The sequence below is a fragment of the Saccopteryx bilineata genome, chromosome 4 (assembly GCF_036850765.1).
Source record: "Saccopteryx bilineata isolate mSacBil1 chromosome 4, mSacBil1_pri_phased_curated, whole genome shotgun sequence".
Lineage (NCBI taxonomy): Eukaryota > Metazoa > Chordata > Mammalia > Chiroptera > Emballonuridae > Saccopteryx > Saccopteryx bilineata.
This window is the reverse complement of record NC_089493.1, coordinates 62574105-62598080: the sequence shown is the minus strand read 5'-3', so window position 1 is coordinate 62598080 and position 23976 is coordinate 62574105. Positions and strand designations below refer to the sequence as shown.

Below are 23976 nucleotides of genomic sequence, written 5' to 3'. Positions count from 1 at the left end.
AATAGAAATATTAAAAGCATTAAGAAGGATGGATTTTGTTTTGGGAATGGACCCAACCCCATGAACTCTTTGTTCTCTCTTTTTGGGGTTAAATGGTTGATTCTTCATTATAGACTAATTGCAAGCTGGAGCATATTACATTTTCCATCCCAGAACAACTGGATTATATCTTTCTCTGTTCATTCCTGAACCCCTGCCACTTGTGATGGTGCTCAGCGTTCAGCTGGTATCCTGTCCAACGGATTTTGGCCAAGGGTGTTCCCTGGAAACTTGAGTGTCTAGGCATGAGCTCAGATACTGGCACGGTTGCTGTCCTCTAAATAGCTCCATGTGCTTCTTGTAAAAAACGGACTGGAAAGCCAGAGGGTAGCTCCTCTTTTCCTCTGGAGGCAATAGGCTTCTCTTCACTTTTCTCTTCAAGATTTATCACCCTTTTTTTTTTTTTTTTGTATGACAGGAGCTGTGAAGCTGGTTGTCATCACCTCGAAACTCTTCGAAGGCAGCGTCTTACTTTATTTTTTCTTTACATCCTTTTGGGGACTTCAGAGGTTAGAGGATCAGTTCATGTAACTTGGTCATACTCTGTGGCTACGTAAACCACAAACCTTTCCTATGGTTTCTACAGGAAGTTTTTACTGCAAAGTCACTGGAATAGCTTGCATGTGTAACCCAGAAACCAGCTGTCAGCAACTCATTTGCATTATACCATCAGTGCCCGTCTTGCTTTCTCAGTCAGCTCATTAACCACCAGGCCTCCCTAGTGTTGGTCTCGTAACCAGCGTTCCTACAGATGGGAAGATGCAGGGACTGGGGCACCTCTGCCTCTTCTCAGCCCTCCAGGCTGCTGGACCTGTCTTGATATAGGCTTCCCATCCAGAGCAAGAATTCCTTATGCCTATTACTTGCTGATTTCTTTAAAATCAAACTTATTGTAAAACCCACGATGACTCTCAGAAATAGCCTCTTTTGCCCTTTTGACCTCGGAACACCACTAAAGAGAGAAGGATAGGTATTAGCCTTAGGGACTGTCTGTCTGTCTGCCTGGGTGAATACAAAGGTACGACCACCCTACTATTTTGGGGCTCTATATAGTCAAGCATTGATGAACAATGTGGGGAGGTGCTTACAAACACCAAGAGGGTTAAACGAACCCACATTGTCTTTGTGTGATTTGGAGAATGATCGCTTTCGTCACTTCCCTAACGTGGACTGACTTGACTAGAGCATGTGTTGTGGTCCCGCTGTGGCGTCAGGAAAGCCATGGGAAGGGTGAGGGAATTAGGAAGGCATCGATTTTCATGTAAAAAGCATAACTTTGGAAGCACATAAAGTGACTAATTGACAAGAAACATGAAAGCATATTTCTAGAAGGCCAAGAATGCCTTAGCAATCCAGATACGTGTTGCTTGTAAAAGCAAAACTGATAACCAGGAGCCTCATGCACTCTGGGGAGTGGAGATAAGATAAATGAGTGAAAGACAAGAGGAGGGAAGTGTGTTTCCAGGGAAAATATTCACAGGGCTGTTCTAAAGGGCAGTTGGATGTGCTCACAGAGGCAACTGATATGTTCAAAAATAAAAACAAAACCCAAACTGCCTAATTTCTTTCTTTGTTGGGCCTTAAAACCAAAATGTGACTATTTCCAAAAAAATCATTTTAATTATCAACAGAACTGTCTGCTGAACAGACTGAGAGTGGTGCTGTACCTGGTGTATGGGAGGAGGACAGCCTGCCACCCTTACCCAGTCTGCTTTGTCAGGGAATTATCAAGGCCCTTAAGAAAGGTTGGTGGCTTGTGCTTGGGTCAGACCCTGGTGGTGTGATTTGGGGCATGTCACTCCACAGGTCTGAGTCCCAGCCCCCCTTCAGTAAAATGAGTGGAATAACAGAGCCGCAGAGCTGCCGTGAGCACGGGACGAGACTGTGGGCAGCATGGACTCCTGCACACTGTGGCTGAGCCAGATGGACACTCTTAGGCCAGGGGGGAGAGAGGTGGGAGGGCTGGGCCCCACGACACTGTGGCACATCAGTCATCAGAACAGAACAGCGGATACCTTGGCCCCATGTCCTGCTGGGTTGGGTAGCCTGAAGGTGGTGGTGGAAGTAGGAGGTCAGGGAATGATAGTCCCAGCGGAGGCAGGTCCCTGTGGGTGCCTGGTGTACCTGGGGACTCCTAACAAAGGACATCTGTGACCTTGTCATCCAACAGGAAAGAAAAGTCTTGGGCAAGAGGGCCCCTTTGTTTGCTTCTGAGTGTGCGCACCTCGTTGGCCCTGGCAGGCGGAACTAGCTGTTTGTTTTGTGGGACAGGGAACAGGCCTGGTTAGATTGGGGTGGTAAGGGGCAGGGGTGGTTCCTGATGGACTCCTTGTGGTTAAAACAAACTTGAGAGGCAGCGCCTGGCCTGTGTCACCCTGTTGCAGATGGGGAGTAAAATAAAAACACACATACATGCTTAAACTTTGATCCAGCAAAGTCAAAGCCCACAGAAAAGGGTCCTGAGTGGCCTAACCCTCTTATTCGTGGCTTTGTGTTCAGCACCCACAGGAGTATTATTGAGTATTATTGGAGATCAGTGCTAACCAGAGCGGGATTACAGAGAGGTCTGTAGTTTCCAGACATGGGTCAGTTCCATAGCCATGGAGGGTTTGGGTGGGCCAGGCACGGGGCGGGCCCTGCAGAATCTGCAGATAAGTGTTTCTAGGCCATGATGACCTGAGCCTGGGTGTTGTGCCACAGAGGTGTGGGCTGGCACACATGCACATGGAGGTGGCAGCCCTTAGGATCCCTGTCCATACAGATGAGGGGTTCACTTCTCACATCAGTGGGCACGTCTGTGCTTCCACTGCCCTTGGCTTCATGCTACAGAGGAGAGGGGAGAAAGCACTCTCCCTTCCCTTGAGGATTGCAGATGGGGATGGTCTAGATGTAAAGCAGAATTAGCCAGAAGATAGGCAGCCCTTGAAGGCTTTCATACCTTGACATGTGCTGTTTTTTCTTACCTACACAAAACACTTTTATTTCCTCAAAGAATCCTGCACAATACTTTTTTTTTTAAATCTTTCTTTTTTACAGAGACAGAGAGAAAGAGAGAGAGGGATAGACAGGGACAGACAGACAGGAGCGGAGAGAGATGAGAAGCATCAATCATCAGTTTTTCGTTGCAACACCTTAGTTGTTCATTGATTGCTTTCTCATATGTGCCTTGACCGCAGGCCTCCAGCAGACCGAGTGACCCCTTGCTCGAGCCAGCGACCTTGGGTCCAAGCTGGTGAGCTTTTGCTCAAACCAGATGAGCCCGTGCTCAGATGGCGACCTCGGGGTCTCGAGCCTGGGTCCTCCACATCCCAGTCCGACACTCTCTCCACTGTGCCACCGACTGGTCAGGCATCCTGCACAATACTTTTGTGTTATAGAATACTTTTGAGAAATTCTGCATTTCCAAATTCCTTTTTTGGGAGTCCTTTCCACAGAGAGTTGTGGATATTGTACAAAGTTGTGTAATTGGGAACGAAGCTGACACACAGTATAGAGAGGAATTTGACACAGAGTTTGAAGATTCAGGCAAGGATAGATTGACTAGGTAGACAGAAATCAGTTTAGAAAGGTTTTGGAGGTCAGGCTATGGGGAGTTTGGATTCCATTTGTTCTAAGTTGGGAGTCATTCTGGACTCTGAGCAGAGCTGTGCCATGGTCAAAGTGTCATTTTGGCCAGATCATTCCGGAAGACATCAATGAGTTGAGTGGTGAGGTGTGTATTAGAATCGGGTATCCAAGTTTTCTAGAAATAAGTAGATGAACCTGGATTTAGGGGAGGGAGTTGCAAGGGGAAAATGCATCTTTCATGTTGAGAAGGAAATATAAGATACTCTCCTTCACACCCTTTCCCCCAGTGGGTGGCCACTGTCAGCAGCAGCAGGCTTTTCTGAGGCCAGATAAGCACAGGACTTCCCCAGGGCCCTTCACTTCGCAGACCGTGCTGGGAGAGCAGGTGTGTGTTCAGAATGGCGTTGTCATGGTCCGGCAGCAGGAGAGGTGTTACTTAGGTTAATAGATGATGCCAAGGAGGGGGTGAAATTGAAGTCCATCTAGTTCCTGCCACGGCTGAAAGTCCCACTGTGTGGCTTTGAACAAGTCACTTCACCTCTCCAGGCTCCGGTTTGCTTGTCTGGAAAATGAGTGGCTAGAACAGATGTCAGGTTCTGCCTAAGCTGAAAATTCCAGCCCTGTTTTAGGGAATTAAACATTCATGTTTTAGGATGGTCATTTATCAGGTTAATAAGCAAGACCTCTTGCCTCTCAGAGAGCCATAATTTCATGAAAATTTGGATTGAGAATGGGGCCTTTGTAAAAAATGTGAGGAATGCCCAATTTACACATTCCATTGAAATTTAGACACCTATTCTGAGGGCAGAGATGTAGCAGAGAGAGGCAGATTTCAGTCTGGAGGGATGTCTTAGTCATGTGAAGATTAACAGCACCCTAATGAGGGAATCTGCTAGTTGTGTGGTTCAGTTTAGGAAAGGAAGATGCTAACATTTATTTTTATGTAGGGTGTTTGGAAGTTGAAAGGATTTTTTCATAGACACATTGTTATACAGCGGGGTTAGCTTCTCAGGCTATTTAACCCAGGCCGATCTAGCTTATGACAGAGCAGAAATAATATGTGTGTTGATAGTAAAAAAAATAACATAGGATAAATGTACAATGTGGCCCTATGTATGTTTGACAACTATACTGCTCACAAACATTAGGGGACATTTTATCACTTCATATTCAGTTTTTAAATATCCCCTAATGTTTTTAAGCAGTATATCATCAGATATGTCAATATATACTTAGATACTTAAAAATACATAGAGAGCCAATTAATTCACTCAGCTCCAATTGTGAGCACCCTGTGTGCCAATGAGTGGGCTGGACCCAGAGTGAGCCACACATACATGCTTAAACTTTGTGAAGAGCTGACAGCCTAGTTTTTAGCCTGTTGGGTTTTCAAGATAACTTTCCTGGGGTTGTATCCTGGCCCTACTGCTTCCGAGCCTGGAGACCTTAAGCAGGTTACTTACCTCTCAGTGTCTCTGTTTCCTCACTCGCAAGCAAAGGATGTAACAGTTCTCCCCTCAAGGGCTGACTGAGGAATTAAGGAAGATGCCTGTGGAAGTCAGCAGTGCCCAGATCAAGAGAGCTCTCTGTAGGTATTGTCATGCCTGCTTGGCTTGGAGACTTGTCCTTGGGGATGCAACCAGCAGCATACCTGGGGCCAGTAGTGAATTGGCCCCTGGTCCAGTTTCCCATGTGTCGCCCCAGAATGAGATGAGGGGGAGCTCATTGGCCGTAGAGGGACAGACGTATGGGAGGCAAAGGAGGTTAAGGGAAATAGAGGCAGATTAAGGTCGGTTGAGGCCCCAGGTGCAGAAGAAAATATTGGGCCCCTTAAAAAAAAAAGACAGAAACAGGACAAATAAAAATACACGTTAACTATATTTTTAAATAAATAAAAAAATATGTACTGTTAATGTTAAAATTGCACATATGAAACCAAACTTGGTGTCATTAGAAAAAAGTGTCCAGTTGGAGTTTTGTGGGGCCCTTCAGAAGTCAGGGCCCAGGGCGCGCACCTGGTTCGCCCGCCGTTAAATGCCTCTAGAAATAGATATTGTCTTTTTTTCCTTAGCAGAATTAAAGAATAACTTCCAGCCAAGAGAGTGGCATTGGGTGACAGGCTGAGCTCTCAGGAGCTATGTGAGAAATGCATGCTAGCCAGAGGGGGTTGGAGGTACTCAGATGGGGAAGGAGAGGAAAGGCACTGGCAGCTGAAGGAGGGATGGGAGCAAGAGCAGGACTCCAGCAATATCCTGATTGTCACAGCCTGTGCTCCCTGCAGTATTGCTCACAAGGGGGAATGGGCTTCTGGGAAGGGCCTAGTGGATGTCTGTTTGTCGAGGTAGCTGAAGCTTTCTTTGGCTTGTGGAAGGTTTCATCTTTGGCCTCTATGCAGACATGGTCTGTGAGGGATCTATTTTATATACTGGGAGACTTTGTCTCAGCAGCCTGGGGTGCTTGGTAATCAGAATGAAAGCAGACCAGACTCTTCTGGAAGTATTGTTTTGTTTTAGTTCCCCATTCCCTGAGGGAGCGCTGGTGGGTAAGTATAAAGCCAGTAGCCATGGCCACCATCAGCCGCCTGGCCCATGCAGGTTCGCATTAGATTTGGACAGACGGTAATGAAACAATGGAGCCACGAACTGGTGGGCCATTACCTTTAATCCTAGCTTGCACCCAGTGGGCAAGTAAAAACACACACTGGGCTCCAAAACCCACTCATTCAGTGCTCACAAAGCTACTGACTTTTCCGAGAGTCCTAGAATCAAAGGTTTCTAGCTCACCAGTCTTATTCACCTCTGTTCCCCATCTCCTTCTCTCTGCACAAACAGGCTTCTCCTTCAGCACCCTGCCATCTTGGCTGCTTCTCTTCCTCTCCACGTGGCCTTACTCTGCTCTCCTCCTAGAATGTAATCCCTCTTCTCTGGAACATGTGACCTCTCTTCCTTTTAAAACCTATTGGTGCAAAAGCCCTCCCCCAACACACATTAATACAATCACGCCCATCCCAAGCAAGAAGGGCAACTAATATTATCACCTGAGCGATGGGCTTCCACGTGGGCAGCACCATCTTTAACAAAGTGAGGCCCTGGCCAGTTGGCTCAGCGGTAGAGCATCGGCCTAGCGTGCGGAGGACCCGGGTTCGATTCTTGGCCAGGGCACATAGGAGAAGCGCCCATTTGCTTCTCCACCCCTCCGCCGCGCCTTCCTCTCTGTCTCTCTCTTCCCCTCCCGCAGCCAAGGCTCCATTGGAGCAAAGATGGCCCGGGCGCTGGGGATGGCTCTGTGGCCTCTGCCCCAGGCGCTAGAGTGGCTCTGGTCGCAACATGGCGACGCCCAGGATGGGCAGAGCATCGCCCCCTGGTGGGCAGAGCATCGCCCCCTGGTGGGCGTGCCGGGTGGATCCCGGTCGGGCGCATGCGGGAGTCTGTCTGACTGTCTCTCCCTGTTTCCAGCTTCAGAAAAATGCAAAAAACAACAACAACAAAAAAAACAACAACAAAACAAAGTGAGCATAATATACAGTGCGTCTGTAAAGTCACGGTGCACTTTTGACTGGTCACAGGAAAGCAACAAAAGACGATAGAAATGTGAAATCTGCACCAAATAAAAGGAAAACTCTCCCAGTTTCATACCTATTTAGTGCAGTTCGAGGTGGGCTCACGCACAGACTTTTTAGGGCTCCTTAGGTAGCTATCCCGTAGAGCCTCTACAGACTCATCACTGACTGATAAGTCTACTAGAACAGGGTTTCTCCACCAAACTGCCTGTTTCCTTCAACTGCTTATCCCACCAAGTAATGTTATTCCTATGTGGTGGCACTTCATTATAAACGCACCGATATTCACATTGCACTTTGGTCACGGATTCAAATTTAGCGAGCCACAGAACACACTGAACTTTCCTTTGTACCATCCACATCTCGACTGGCATGGCCGTGGGCTGCTTCGCTGTATACACGGTGTTACGTCATCATCTGCGCATGTGCACATGCTGCCACACATCCTACAGAAACTGGGAGGGGTTTTTTTTTATTTGGTGCAGATTTCACATTTCTACTGTCTTTTGTTGCTTTCCTGTGACCGGTCAAAAGTGCACCATGACTTTATGGACACACTGTATTTTATCTGCCCAACAGTAAGGAAGGACCTTGAAAGTTTAGCATAAAGATAAAAAGACAGGGCCCTGGCCTGTTGGCTCAGTGGTAGAGCATTGCCCAGCATGTGGATGTCCCAGGTTTGATTCCCAGTCAGGGCACACAGGAGAAGCGACCATCTGCTTCTCTACCTCTCCCTCTTCCCCTTCTCTCTCTCGCTCTCTTTTTCTTTTTTTCTTTTTGTATTTTTCTGAAGCTGGAAATGGGGAGACAGTCAGACAGACTCCCGCATGTGCCCGACCGGGATCCACCTGGCACGCCCACCAGGGGGCGATGCTCTGCCCCATCTGGGGTGTCGCTCTGTCGCGACCAGAGCCACTCTAGCGCCTGGGGCAGAGGCCAAGGAGCCATCCCCAGCGCCTGGGCCATCTTTTGCTCCAATGGAGCCTCGGCTGCGGGAGGGGAGAGAGAGACAGAGAGGAAGGAGAGGGGGAGGGGTGGAGAAGCAGATGGGCGCCTCCTGTGTGCCCTGGTTGGGAATCGAACCCAGGACTTCCGCATGCCAGGCCGATGCTCTACCACTGAGCCAACAGGCCAGGGCCCCAAATGGCTTTTTAAAAAGAACTGACGATGCCCTGGCTGGGTGGCTGGGTTGGTGAGAGCATTGTCCTGATGCACAGAGGCTGCTGCTTTGATCCCCTGTTAGGTCACATACAGGAACAGATGGATGTTCCTGTCTCTGCCTCTGTCTCTGTCTCTCTGTCTCTCCAGCTCTCCCTCCTGGCCTCCCTCCCTTCCTCTCTTCCTCTCTCTCTAAAATCAATAATAAAAACATTAAAAACCTGATGGGACCTAGCCCTCAAGCAGCCCTGGGGCAGGTCTTTGATTAGACTTGGTCACTTTGTCCCTCCCCTCTTTCTCTCCCAAAATTTCGGAGGAAAAGAGGCATTTTATTCTTCATTCAGGAGCAGAGGACTGAGTAAGAGCACTGCCAGCAACTGTGGTTGAGAAACAATCGGTCCACGGGGATGGAGGCCAAAGAGTCACGATGCCTCCTTCAAGCCTCTGTCTAGAAGGACATCTGTGATTTATGCTCCGCAGCTTCTGGGTGGTACTAATTCCTTCCTGGACACTGTTTGCGTAGCAACTGGTGTTTTGACACTTGGCACCATTATCTTTTTTTTTTTTTTTTTTTTTTCTCCTTGATCCATGCAGTGAATGGATCCATAGCACCACCCCTGTTTTTAAGAAAACCAAACTGCAATTCAGAGAAATTGTTACTTGGATAAAACCTCCGAGGGGGCAGGTGACCATACCTAGATTAAGACATTCCTATTGCTGGCCTTGATCCCTTTGCTCATCAGTTAGAGCTGGCTGCTGGCCCGCAAGGAGGAGGCCGGAGATCATGGGCTTGGTAGGAGCCCGGTCTGCTCAACTCTGTCTCAGGGAATAGCCAACATCTTTAAAAGAGGAAATAAATAAAGGTCACCCTTGTATGTCTCAACTCTGGAGACTGTGGGAACCAGCGTCAGAGCAGGTGAGAGTATTTGCCCAGCCTCTTGCCTCCCAACCATGTGATGTCAGTTCCACTTTTTCTCTCGTTCCTGCGGCCATGAGGTGGGGAGCAGAGGGAAGAGCTGACAGTTTTCTGCATGGAAAGTTGGTCTAGTGAGCGGGTATGAAGGGGCACTAATGGGAATGAATGGTCATCGGAATGAGGGTTCCTGATCTAAGCATTCTCGTTAAAAATTTTTAAAATGACATGATTTCTACGGCTTAGGGTTGATATTCTCATCATTTACGGAAATATGGGAGCAGCAAAATGGGAAAATTGAAGGCTCTGCTTTCATAAATAACAAGATTTCTGGGAAGGAAACAGTATAGAACTGTGGGCTTGATTGGGACCTGTTGGCTCCCAGACTGAGTCTTTCGTTTATCTTGGAGGGGTCCCCACACCTCCCAGGTAGGCAGGGCTCTGGAGAACCTGCTTGTTTATATTCTGGCTCCAAAAATCCTGTTCAACCTGCTGGACCTGTGTGCTGACAGCAAGCGAATTTTAACCATTTGTAAAGCTATCGGGTCTGTCAGTGACTGAGTGAAGCTAACGGGGTGTCTCACCCCTGCTTTTTTTCCTGCCGCCACCCCCCAGAGTTTTCCTACTGACGCAGAGCTCTGGACACAGCATTGCCTGGTGCAGTCCCTTCCGCCAGCCAGCAGCTCCTTGAACTGCTAACTGCACTGCAGGGGGATGCTGGATTCTGCACACTGAACTTTAACTTGCTGGTCACAAGATTAGCTTAGTCTGGGGCCATCATGATGAAGGAAGTGGTGTCTTATAAATATAATATAATGTGACACTCTTTTTACCTGCCGGAAACTGAGAGGACCCAGGGAAACTGGTGAAAGTTTAGTAAGAATTTTTTAGGGAATGGTGTTAAAAAAAAAAAAAAAAAAGGCAGAAGTACATTAAAAGTGTGTCGTCCAGAGCTCTGTTTTAGAGAAGTTGCTGAACTGCTGTTTTTATGATACAACTGCCTGTTCCTTTTGTTTCCACTTTAAATCAGAGTGTGTGGACATAGCTAAAGCCCCCAGTTGGCAAGTGTGGATCTTCCTTTTCCCTTCTCTGGTTGAGCATGAGGAATTTCTCCTGAAGATGCTGCCTCACTTGGAAAACCTAGTAGCATGCAGCAGAGGTCACAGATGGGGAGTTGGAGAGCTGGGTGCAAGTCCTAGTTGTGCAACTTTTGGCTACCCGACCTTAGTGTGCAGCTGTCATTGAGTTCTTAACTGTGTGACTGAGACATTGCTACACACTTCTAGCATGTTTCCATTCATTTATCAGAACAGAGGGGAAACTAGGGCTTAGCAGAGAACAAGTAGGGCCAGTCTGAGTTGGCTGACTCCAAGGCATGGACTCTTTTTTTTATTTCTTTTATTTTTATTGAGATAACATTTACATAACATAAATTCACACTTTCAAGTGTACAGTTTAGTGGTTTGTATGATACACAGTGTTGGGCAACCATTACCACTGTCCCAAGTCCAGAAAATGTCCATCACCTTCAAATGAAACCCCTTACGTTTGAATTCCCCTCTTCCTCCACCCCTAGCAACTAGTACTAGTCTTTTTTCTTTCTTTGTGCATTTGCCTGTTGTGGACATTTCATAGCAATGGAATCATACCATATGTCAGGGCCTGAACTATTGAGCATGTTGCCTCTTGGGGAAAATCACTTGACCTGTTTAGGTGCAGAGTATTTTTATCATAGGTATTTTTACCCCACACTGGGTATTTCTATAGGTCTGTTGCTTAAATGAGCACCTATGCCAAATGCATTCTGTGAGCAAGTATGAGGTATTTTATTAGCATAACTTGTCTTGGACCTGTGTCTGAATTACAGGCCACTCTGAGAGCAAATCTTGCAGGTTTTTTAACTATTTATAGGAAAGTATATCCACTTACTTTATGAGGAGATTGTGAAGAAAATCAATGGTATTTTTTTTTCCATTTTTCCGAAGCTGGAAATGGGGAGGCAGTCAGACAGACTTCCGCATGCACCCGACCGGGATCCACCCAGCATGCCCACCAGGGGGCGATGTTCTGCCCCTCTGGGGCATCGCTCTGTTGCATCCAGAGCCATTCTAGCGCCTGAGGCAGAGGCCACAGAGACATCCCCAGCGCCCGGGCCATCTTTGCTCCAATGGAGCCTCAGCTGCGGGAGGGGAAGAGAGAGACAGAGAGGAAGGAGAGGGGGAGGGGTGGAGAAGCAGATGGGCGCTTCTTCTGTGTGCCCTGGCCGGGAATCGAACCTGGGACTCCTGCACGCCAGGCCGACGCTCTACCGCTGAGCCAATCGGCCAGGGCCAAGGTATTTTTAATCTATATAATCAACCGAGTTACAAGTATACTTAAAAGGAGTATGGTTCCCCCCCCCCTTTTTTTAGATTTTATTTATTGATTTTTTAGAGAAATAGAAGAGAGAGAGAGAGAGGGTGGGCAGGAGTGGGAATCATCAACTGGTAGTAGTTGTTTCTTGTATGTGAGCCTTGACTGGGCAAGCCCGGGTTTTTGATCTGGGGAGCTCGGCATTCCAGGTTGATGCTTTATCCATTGTGCCACCACAGGTCAGGCAAAAGGGAGTATCTTTTAGGTGGTTTCATAAGCAGGAAAATCACAGGAGCAATGAAAAAAATAAAAGCAGGATGTAAACAAAATCATAGGCATGGTACATTTAAACTTGATGAGTTATGGCAAGTTAGTGACCGTGGGCCAGAGAATGAGCTAAGAACACGTTGCTTTGCTCTGTGGCAGGAAGTTGCCTGTCTTTAGACACAGCCCTCAGCTCCAGATGCTGTGGCAGGGACACTGGGGAAAATGACAGCATTTGAGTTTGAAATTGAAGCATATTGTTTTAGGAGTCAAACTTCTGGAATTCTTAATTTTGTGATTGCCTGACCCTAACCAGTTTCTTTAATTTCCTTCTGGAATCCCAGACTTTAGAGCTGGCAGAGACATTGAAATTAGACTGACCACGTCAAGTGACAGAGGAGGAAACAGAGGGCAGACTAGGGCTTGCCTGAAGTGGTCACGTGGTATACTGTTAGCAGAGTCTGCTCCAGAATCCACATCTTCTAACAAGAGGAAAAGAGTATTGACCTCTACTCTTCTTGGCGTTGGAATCCACTCTTCCTTAAAAGTGCTTGGGGTATTGGTAACGAGTATCCTCTTGTGCTTTGCTGCATTTATTACTATCTCTTTCATGCACGGCTCCCTTGCCAAAAACAAGCACGCAAACATGAACACAAACAAACAAATAAAAGGAGCTTCTCGACTCTACAGCCAATGCAGTTCTGAACTGCAGCTATGTTAGGAAGGAATGGTGTTGACATTTGGGAAATGTAATAGGGGAACTTTGGAACTCTGATGTTCTCAGACTAGAGGTTTAGGAATGATGTTTGTCAGTGGCTTGGTGCCCCTACTTGACCAAATGGTATGTAGGGAGAGTCACAAAGGAGGATAACCCACCGTTGTACATTAGTGTAGAGATTTCAGCTTTTTCAAGCTTTTATAGCTCTTTTTTTTTCCTGATCCATTTAGAGAAGTATTACCTATTACACTTTCTTTAAGGGTATGAACTGAGCTCAGAGGGGTCAAGGGCTTGGATGGGTCACAGTGTGAGCTGGCCGCAAAGCCTGCAGTAGCACGTGAGCCACCTGGTACCCTGTGCCTGGCTCTGGAGTCAGACCAACGGGCATAAAGGACTTGACAGTTGGGGCCGGATCTGGAACCTCTGCAGGATGGCCCTGAGGTCGGAGCAGCCTCTCCTCCGCCCAGACCTCACGACTCAAGGTGGGAGCCACAGACCAGTATGGTTGACTCCACCGGGGAGCATGTGAGAACTACACAGTGCGGGGCCTGCTCCGTCCTTCCTGAGTCAGATCCCCAGGTGAGCCCTATGCTTGTTAAAATGTGAGAAGCCCTGGCCCAGAGGCCTTATGTGGTGAAGTTCACTAGGGGAGGGGATGAACTGAGCAGCTTATGTCTTAAAATATATGTTGTGTCTATTCTAAAATAGTTCACTGTTGCTCAGGTGAGGGGGCAGTTGAAGACACACACAGGGGACCTGGTTCTTCACCGGTTCAGAGTGAGAAAGAGATTCACTCTATTTGTGATCCAGGTACTCACTGTGGAAATGAAAGTGAATACCAGCAGCTGTGGTGGTGGTGAAAAGGCATTCACCTCCCAGCAGATGACCTCCCCAGGGTCCCCATCAGCCGAGATCCTGCGGCCTCAACCCACTGGAGTGCGGGGGTGGCCAGTGACATGGAACCGACAAGCCCACATTCCATTCCCTGGGCTGGGGCCTCCACGCCTCAGCTGTTTTCACTCATTCAGCAAAAAAGGGAGACAGAAAAGAAACAAAAGCCGGCTGTAGCAGAGGCCTTGTTAATTAGTAAGACCTGATGTGGCCGTGTTGGGTCTGCACTAGGACATGCCGGGAGAACCCTGTCCTGTGAGGTCACTTGTTATCCGTTGGGAGCAAACCTATCTGAGGTGTCAGGTCTGTGCCCCTGTAAGGAAGGCCTGTCAGTGCCATTGGCCCGGGGAAAACACTCAGATGTGGCCGTGCTTGGTGCTGTTTGGGGTTTCTTTTACTTGTCACGGATAGAAGTTTCCTTTGGCCCCAAGGGACACTGTGAACATTTCTAAATGTGGGTGTTAACTCATGAAAATGTGCCAGCTTCTAAGCTGGTCATTATTTGCAGTGAATGGTGGTACTTGACAAAGACTGGGATTTGGGTTTGTGTGTGTGTGATACAACTGTATATTCCTCCCTCCTACCCCCCCCCCCTTTAAATCAGTAATTGGAGCATATGGTTAAAAGTCAACTATTTCAGAAGTAGTGGGAATGTAGCAATTCAGCACGTTGAAACATGCTGTCTGTTTTGGAAGAATTTTCTTAGTTGCCATCAGTTTACCAGACCATCCTTGACAAGGAAATGGGCTAAATTTTTAATGAATTAGCCAACCAAAAAACCTGACTTGCCCTTGAAATAAGACAGGGGTCACCTAATTTGTATGGTGCAGTGGCCCTGGAGAATCTATTTGAAGATCTCAATGCTCTCTTTTGAGAAACCTAGGCTTGATATTTATCTGGTAAAGAATGTGCACTTTGTGCCTGACCAGGTGGTGGCGCAGTGGATAGAGTGTCGGACTGGGATGCGGAAGGACCCAGGTTCGGGATCCCGAGGTCTCCAGCTTGAGCGTGGGCTCATCTGGCTTGAGCAAAAAAAGCTCACCAGCTTGGACCCAAGGTCGCTGGCTCGAGCAAGGGGTTACTCAGTCTGCTGAAGGCCCGCGGTCAAGGCACATATGAGAAAGCAATCAATGAACAACTAAGGTGTCGCAACGAAAAACTGATGATTGATGCTTCTCATCTCTCTCCATTCCTGTCTGTCTGTCCGTATCTATCCCTCTCTCTGACTCTCTCTCTGTCCCTGTGAAAAAAAAAAAAGAATAAGAATGTGCGCTTTGCTATCTGAAGCCAGGTTGGAGGATTTAGAACCCCAGTGGGTGAGCTGTGCAAAGTCCTGCCCTGAGAAGCATGCATGGGTTTCATTGGCCTGGTAATAACAACAAGAGCTACAGTACGAGCCATCACTGCATTTACTGGATATTTCCAATAGTGTACAAGTTGGATAACCTCATCCTCCTTTTCCAAACGAGGAAATGAAAGCTCTGCAAGGCCAGGCTGAATGAAAGGCCCCAGAAAGAGGCACAGCCTGAATTAGAGACTGCTTTTTCTTCTACATTGTTAGCGATGCACTTTTGGAATTAAAATTGAGAATTCCATTCTTGAGATGATTTATGTCCGTGTTTCCCGGGCTGCAGTGTGTGCACGTGTGCTGGGTGGGTGGGGAGGAGCATGCTTGGCAAAGCTCCAGGGTAGAAGTGGCACATTTTCCTGGAACACCAATGACACGGTATTGTAACATAAAGGGACGTGGAGTAGAATGAAAAATGTTATGGTGTCGAATACCAATGTACATGCATGTTTGATGGAAGAACCCCAGCCCTGAAGGCAGTTAGTTCTCTGCAGTCCCTTGGTTGTCTCTCATCACCGCGCATTGGACTTCTCTGCCTCAGGGTTGCATGGGTGGAAAATTCGGAGAAGCACTCATGTAAGCGCAGGTCCTGGGCCTTTTCCTCTCTCCCAGCTCTATGTGGTGAAAAGGAATGTCTTAACTGTGTAAACCAGCGTGGGAGAGTTGGCGCTGCACTCTGTTTGTACAGCTGCTCCTGGGCTCCAGCGTTGCTATCTCCAGGGCCCAGGAGTATCTGTGAATGTGCTGGGGAAGGGTTTCTAGAGGCTGGAGGAGGTGAGGACGGGCTGGGGAGGTGGCTGTCCTCCAAGGGTCTGTGGCCATGGGTAGTCAATCTTTTTCAAAGAAAAAAAGATATACTGAAAAGTATCTTTAGTTAATTAGATAATAGTTGTTATAGAACAACTAGTTAATATCTTTTGAATTTCTATAGTTCGAAATTCAGAAGTTCTAAGAGGGTTTGAGGTGGAGTGCCTGTCTCTGCTTCTTTCCATAGCCCCAGTCGGTCCCTCGCAGCCAGCCAGTCAGTGGGACCGGTTTCTTGTGTGGCCAAGTACATTCACATCTACTCCCTGTAATGCCAATGGCCAAGGCCAAGCGGGTCCACATTGGATTCGGGCAGAGGGTAGAAGAACTGTGGAGCTGGAAAGCATCGGGCCATTCCTGTTTAATAGAGTCTCGTTAATGGCAGACGAGCTCACAGGCAGGGGAAAACCACTTCTCAGGCAAAGAAATAGCAAAATGGCCCCTCATGGTGACGGGCAAGCAATCCATGATTCCACAATCCCCCTGAATGCAAGTGCCGCTAGCCTTACATAGGCCACACACACATGGCGCTGCCATGTGCTCATGCACCAGTCAGGCAAAGTGCTTGCAGCCGGTAAACCCGTGAGCAAGTCTAACATAGCTGCCCCACAGAGGACAGACAGACAGGAAGGGAGAGAGATGAGAAGCATCAGTTCTTTCTTGCGGCTCCTTTGTCTCCTTAGTTGTTCATTGAATACTTTCTCACATGTGCTTTGACAGGGGGTGGAGGGGCGGCTACAGCAGAGCAAGTGACCCGTTGCTCAAGCCAGTGACCTTGGGCTCAAGCCAGTGACCATGGGATCATGTCTATGATCCCCCGCTCAAGCACCTCCCCCTCCACTCAAGCCAGATAAACCCACGCTCAAGCCAGCAACGTCAGGGTTTCGAACCTGGGTCTTCTGTGTCCCAGTCTAATGCTCTCTCCACTGCGCCACCGCCTGGTCAGGCTTCCTCACTTTTTTATTCCTTTTTTAAATTTTTATTGCACTGACATAACTTATTTTACAAGTGCCTGATTAATTGGTATTTAGCCATTTTTAATCTTTTGCTATTATAGTGCTTTGATTAATAATCTCATTTATATGTCATTTTGCACACATGTAGGGTAAGCGCTAGAGGCAAAGATGCCGGGTCAGGGAGAATGTACATAATCACTTTGTTTGATGCCACCAAATTGCCCTCCAGGAGCTCAGACCAGCTTCTAGCCCCACTAGCAGTGGATGAGAGAACCTGCCTTCTTACACCACCTGCACGCTGTGTTATCCAGCCCTTTGACCTGGACTGTCTGATAGGTACAGAAATAATCTCAGTGCAATTTTAGGGGCTGGTCTGATCTTGAAAAACAGTGGCACATCTGCTACGTTTGCCTTTGTGGGGATGACCTAGCATGGTGTTTTCAACCTTTTGGAGCAGCCGAGGTATTGAAATAGATTTTGGTTAACTATTTATGACTCAATAATAGTTAAAATATGAAAAAAGAAAATCGGTATAATCCTTTTAAAAATAGGTATTACGTAGATGATATGACATGCTAAATCAATTGTTGGAAACTGTGCTTTTTGGTTTTATTTATGTAGGAACATCCTCTCTAATCTTGTTATGACATACAGGACTTAAGATCAAAGAATCACTGAAATGTAGAACCAGCACCTTAAGTGAGGTCAACAGTAGTTGCCCCTGGTGACCTCCTGTGTAAGTAGATCGTGGCCAGTTCTGGTCTTGCTGGAGCTCTGCTGCCTTTGCCACATTCATGAGATACACTGTGAACCAGGGGTCCCCAAACTTTTTACACAGGGGGCCAGTTCACTGTCCCTCAGACCGTTGGAGGGCCAGACTATAAAAAAAAACTATGAACAAATCCCTATGCACACTGCACATATCTTATTTTAAAGTATCAAAAAAACAAAACGGGAACAAATACAATATTTAAAATAAAGAACTAGTAAATTTAAATCAACAAACTGACCAGTATTTCAATGGGAACTATGGACCTGCTTTTGGCTAATGAGATGGTCAATGTGCTCTTCTCACTGACCACCAATGAAAGAGGTGCCCCTTCTGGAAGTGCGACGGGGGGGGGGGGGGGGCGGGATAAATGGCCTCAGGGGACCGCATGCGGCCAGCAGGGGCCCGTAGTTTGGGGACCCCTGCTGTAAACAGTTGAAAGAGATGATGTATAGGTCAGTTCTGAGTGGAAGAGCTTTTGAAGGTCCTCTTTTCACTGGGAAGTCATGGAGAACTTGCACGTGGGACTTGCCTATAGAACAAAGGGAGGTGGTTTTTAGATTTCAGGACTGTTTGCAGCAGGTGAGCATCAGATATGGTTTCAGGGAAAGGAAGTTTGTTCCACGGGCTTTATATAAATTAGTGAACGGGATGCATGCGTGGCAAGGTGGGGACAGGGAAAGGGTTCTGGAAAGGTTTGTCAGCAGAGGCTTAAGTTAATTTATTTGTAAACATAATGTGGTCTACCACACTATGGAGACACAAAGAAAAACGTATTACAAATAGTCAACACAGGACCAAGTATCTCCACACGCACACGCTCCCGGGCGTCAGGCTCAGTCGGCCTGTGAAACAGCCGGGATTGGGGCAGACCCTGCTGGTCGCCGCTGAGGGATCTCCTTGCCTGGCCAGGCCTTCCAGGACTCAGAGTGTGCCCCCACTGCTTTCAAACAGAAAATACCAAGTTCTCAACATCAGAACACTACACCAGCTTCTTCGTGTAGCGTGTCAGGATGTCAGTCAGGCCCCAGGCCAGGTGAAACCAGATCTGTGTCTGTGTCCTCGTCCTGGATCCTGAGATTTCCGGTGAACGAGAGAGCACTGACCACACGTGCAGGTGTGCCTGGCTCTCCAGTCCATTTAGGCAGCAATCCACCGTCTCCTCCTCCTCCTCCTGCTAGCACCTGGGCGGACCTCAGACCCCTGGGGCAAACGGCCGCCTCTCCCTCTCCGTCCATCCGTCCGTACTTCTCCTCCAGGTTTCTTCTTTTTTCCTTTTTTTTAAAAAAATCAGCTCTATTGAGGTACAATTCACATAACATAAAACTCAACTATGTAAATGCATGACCCAGTGATGTTTAGTGTGCTCACAGAATTGTGCGCGCATCACTACAATATTAGAGTATTTTCATAACCCTAGAAGGAAACCAGCACCCTCTGGCTGTCATCTCCCAATCCTTCCGTGCCCCTCAACCCTGGGCAGGCACTCATCTACTTTCTGTCTCTAGATGTGCCTGTTCTGGATATCATATACATGTCACCGTTTCTGAATAGCTTTTTTTTTTCACACGCTGCACAGCTCTCAAGCTTTCTCTATGTGGTAGCGTGTGTCCGTATCAGCGCCTCACTCCCTCTTAGGCCCCCCAATTACTCCACCGTCTGGACAGACCATATAGTGTGTCCCCATTCACCTGCTGATGGACGTTTGGGTTGTTTCCACGTTTGGAAACGTGGAATAATGAATAAATGTGCTCTGAAGTTTTTGTGTGGCCATATGTTTTTATTTTTTTTAGGTATATACATAGGAATAGAATTGCTCGGTCATATGATAACTCTGTTTAACATTTTGAGGAACTGCCAATATATTTTCTAAAGTAGTCGCACCATTTTATTTTCCCATCAGCAGTGTATGAGGGCTCTGATTTCTCCACATCCTCGCCAACACTTTCTGTTATCTGTGTTGTTGTTGTTTTTTTTACATTAAAGCCATCCCAGTGGGTGTGAAGTAGCACCCTGATATGGTTTTGATTTGCATTTCCCTAATGACCAGTTTTTGATGTGCCTATTGGACTTTTGGATATCTTCTTCGGAAAAATTTCTGACTACCCAGATCCTGTGCCCAATTTTTAATTGAGCTATTTATCTTTTTATTATTAAGAGTTCTTTCTCTATCCTAGATATGAGTCTTTTATCAGATACATGATTTGTAAATATTTTCTCTTATTCTATGCATTGTCTTTCATTTTCTCGATGCTATCATTTGCAACACAGTTTTTAATTTAGATGAAATCTAATATATCTATATTTTTTTGTCACTTGTGCTTTTGGTATTGTGTCAAAAAGGCTTTTGCCTAACCCAGGGTCACAAATATTTACTCCTATGTTTTGTCTTGTGTTTTTTTTAAAAGGATTTTATAGTTTTAGTTCTGGCTGGTTGACTCAGTGGCAGAGCATCGGCCTGGCGTGTGGAAGTCCTGGGCTTGATTCCTGGCCAGGGCACACAGGAGAAGAACTCATCTGCTTCTCCACCCTTCCCCGTCTTCTTTCTCTCTGTCTCTCTCTTCCCCTCTCATAGCCAAGGTTCCATTGGAGCAAAGTTGGCCCAGGTGCTGAGGACAGCTCCTTGGCCTCCACCTCAGGCACTAGAATGGTTCTAGCAGGAACAGAGCAAAGCCCCAGATGGACAGAGCATCGCCCCCTGGTGGGCATGCCAAGTGGATCCTGGTTGGGCCCATGCGGGAGTCTGTCTGACTGCCTCCCTGCTTCTAACTTTGGAAAGATACAAAAAAAAAAATTTATAGTTTTAGATCTTATATTTACATCTGTGATATATACATATTTTGAGTTAATCTTTGTACGTGAATATATAGATCCATTTGTCCTAGCAGCATTTGTTGAAGACTGTTTTTCCCCATTGAATAATCTTAGCATCCTTGTTGAAAATTGATTGGTGAGGGACTTAATTTTGGATTCCCAGTTTTATTCCATTTATCTATATATACATCCTTACATAAGTACCAAACTGTCTTGATAACTGTATCTTTGCAGTGTCTTACCTTCTAATGGGAAAGTTAGGGCAGGAATGGGTAATCTAGCCTTTTTTCTTTCTTTCCCTGGTCTGACCTATGATTGGAATCTTTGGATTCCTCTTCAAGCTTCCAGCCACACTTGATTTCTCATTCACCTTGTTGGTTTAAGTAGGACATAATGTCCACACAGTCCTGAGAAATCCCAGCTGCTGGGCCCGAGTTTTCCCTCTCGGTGTCAGCTGACTGCATTCTGACTCAGTAGCTTGGCCCTGGGCTTCCCCGGGTGTATGGAATGAAACATTTGGGTTGTGAAACAATGTACTGGTTTCTGAAGCTCTCTAATTGGCTTCGTTCAGGATACTACAGCTTACTGTGCCATTAAAAGATTCAAAGCTCTTTCTGAATGGCTACAGAAGCAAGCAAGCAGTCCGGCAGACAGCTCTCCCAGGTGGGCGGTGACACAGCGGAACCTGGCCCTCCCCAGGCCTGCTGTTCCTTGCAGGCGTTTGCTTCGCTGTTTTGTGAGCATTAAGTCTGCTAATACTGGTGTCATTGTAGTGGTGGAGAAATGGAAGGCGAGAGATCTGCTGGGAGAGGTGGGATTCTGGACAAGGCCACTTAATCACTTCAAGTGACTGAGCCAAAAAAATTAAGTCTCTGTGACATCTGGAACTAACAATCACTCTCCTGTAATTGTTGCCATTCCTTTTTGTTAGGACTTGTGTGCAGCACAAGGTCATGTTCAGGTAATAAATATGATAGTACCTAGAGCCTGCACTGTATCATAATTTAAGCAAATTTTAATTTCCTGATTTGTATTGGACATTAAAAAAAACTACTGTACACAAAAATTCTCCTTCATCAAGGGTGGGGCCCTGCCTCTGATAGGGGTTCAGGGAGGTGAACTCACCAGAAGGCAGTGGTTACAGGGTAGAGAACAGTTTCTGGATTCAGCCTGCCTGAATGCATTTCCTCCTAAATGAACATGGACAAGTTCCTTAATCTACCCAAGTCTCAGTTTCTTTGTCTTTGAAATGGTGGTAAGAATAGTGCCAACCTCCTGGAGTTGTTTACAGGTTGAGAACTGGCGTAAGCCTCAGCATTTACTGAGCACCTTCTAACTCACTCTCCTTCGGATTGCCGGGTTTTATCTTTCCTTCTTGCACACACAAGGGCCTCCTCTGGACGTCGAGGACTTAATCTAGGCAAGGGTTAACAAACTTTTTCTGTAAAGGGCCAGATTAGTATACATTAGATTTTGTGACACCATAGGCCTTGTGGTCTCGGCCACAATGCGTCACTGCTGTTATAGCAGGAAAATAACCACAGACAGTGCATCCATGAACAGGCATGGTGGTACTTCAGTTGTACTGTACTTTTTTTCATAGCAGGTGGTGGGCTGGACTTGGCCTGCCTGCTGTATTGTGCCAACTCCTTGCTTAGCATAGTGCCTGGCACATGGTGTGTTTTTTTTAATTCAGTGAGAGGAGGGGAGGTAGAAGACAGACTCCAGACTCCTGTATGCACTCTAAAAGGGAACCACCCGGCAAAGCCCACTAGGGGGTGATGTTCTTCCCATCTGGGTAATTGCTCTGTTGCTCAGCAACGAGCTCTTCTTAGTGCTTGAGGTGGAGGCCATGGAACTATCTTCAGTGCCCAGAGCCAACTTGCTCCAATTGAACCATGGCTGCAGGAGGGGAAGAGAGAGAGAGAGAGAGAGAGAGAGAAGCAAGAGAGGGAGGGGTGGAGAAGCAGATGACGCTTCTCCTGTGTGCCCTGGCTGGGAATCGAACCTGGGACTCCCGCACGCCAGGCCGATGCTCTACCACTGAGCCAACTGGCCAGGGCTCATATGGTGGGTTTTTAATTAGTGTTCGCCATCCTCGGAGCTGGCACTGCCCCTTGACACTGGTTTCCATGTTTGTAACAGAATGTTGAAGTCCTGGCCAGTCGGAACCCCACTTTGGAGCAGACCCAGGCTGCAGAGCAGGTGCAGGCTCTGGAGGAGGAGAAGAAGAGGCTGCAGGGAAGCCTGGCAGAGCTGGAGCAGAGCGCCGCCCGGCTTCAGAGGCAGCTGGCTGATATCAAAGGTGATGAAGCCAAAGCGAAGGAGACCCTCAAGAAGTACGAGGTGAGGCTTGTGGGCCCTGTGCCCAGCGTGGGCAGCTGCGGAGCCTTCCTCCCCGTACGAGCAGTTTCAGAAGTGGGAAGGGATTGTTATAATTTAGTAGAAAAGGTTGAGGCCCTGGCCGGTTGGCTCAGTGGTAGAGCGTCGGCCTGGTGTGCAGGAGTCCCGGGTTCGATTCCCAGCCAGGGCACACAGGAGAGGCGCCCATCTGCTTCTCCACCCCTCCCCCTCTTCTTCCTCTCTGTCTCTCTCTTCCCCTCCCACAGCCAAGGTTTCATTGGAGCAAAGTTGGCCTGGGCACTGGGGATGGCTCTGTGGCCTCTGCCTCAGGCGCTAGAATGACTCTGGTTGCAACAGAGCGACGCCCCAGATGGGCAGGGCATCGACCCCTGGTGGGCGTGCCGGGTGGATCCTGGTTGGGCACATGCAGGGAGTCTGTCTAACTGCCTCCCTGTTTCCAACTTCAGAAAAATACAAAAAAAAAAAAAAAAAAAAAAAAAAAAGGTTGAAGCCCTCATGTGTGTGCCCTTTCTGCAAACCCTTCCTTCGTTTTCTCAGCAGGTGGTCTGACTAGGAGCTGAGCTTCTCCCGAGGCCCAGGAACAGGGCTGATGGAGTCAGGGTAGGGAACCCATGTGCAGGAATTCCACTTGCGCAGATATCAGACACACGCAACTCGTTGACACTGAGCAGAGGCCTCTGCACACCCGAACAGGCCATCTTAGCACCACCATCCGGTCCATTCTCTCTCATGACTATTTCTTCTTGTAACCCACAGTTGACGGGTTTTGAAGCTGCAAACCAATTTGACAAAGTGATTCTCTGGTTTGCGAGGTTTCTAGAGGTGGGAAGCTGTTTGCAAGAGACGGGTGCTGATGGCAGCTGACAGTAAAGAGGGGACAGAAGAAATGTGAAGGGAGATGTGTTCCAACAGAGCTTCTCCAAACGGTCGTCCTCCAGAATTGCCTGGAAGCCTTTTCTGAAACTCTGTGTGCCTGAGTTTATTCAGTACCAGTTCCGGGGGCAAGGCTGCATATTTGTATTTTTAGAAACCCACCCCAGGGGATTCAGACATGCACGTGTGGCAGGGTCCGGAACCGCCGGTGGGCACACATGTCCAGGAACATGGCTGCTGTGTGCCGTCGTGGACCTGCTGGCTGAGAGTGCGGAGCCTCCCTCCCTCCTCCCACCCAGCCTCCCAGCCACCGCACACGTCTGAGTGCACACTCACCCCCTGCTTCATTGTAGGAGGAGACTCGGCAATTAGAGGAGGCCCTCCTGCGTGCAAGGAAGGAAGAAAAAGAAGCCACGGCAGCCCGACGGGCCCTGGAGAGCGAGCTCGAAGGAGCTCAGGTAAACACTGAGGGCTGTCGTCTCCGCGCCTCACACAGGGAGCCCGAGAAGCACACTCGGGGGGACCCGTACAGACTGCCTTCTAGGGAGCCCCTTTCTGATCATAACCACCCTGAGCTCAGGTTAGCC

General features: G+C 47.7%; 1 protein-coding gene across 5 annotated transcripts in view; it reads left to right on the top strand.

Moving 5' to 3' along the window:
* CGNL1 (cingulin like 1) overlaps nt 1–23976 on the top strand; it is a 182321-nt gene that overhangs the window by 127694 nt on the left and 30651 nt on the right. For all 5 annotated transcript variants that reach the window (XM_066276112.1, XM_066276114.1, XM_066276109.1 and 2 more), the window contains 2 exons: nt 22298–22498; nt 23743–23847. In XM_066276112.1, the coding sequence (XP_066132209.1) occupies nt 22298–22498; nt 23743–23847 (306 nt within the window). The remainder of the gene's footprint in view (nt 1–22297; nt 22499–23742; nt 23848–23976) is intronic.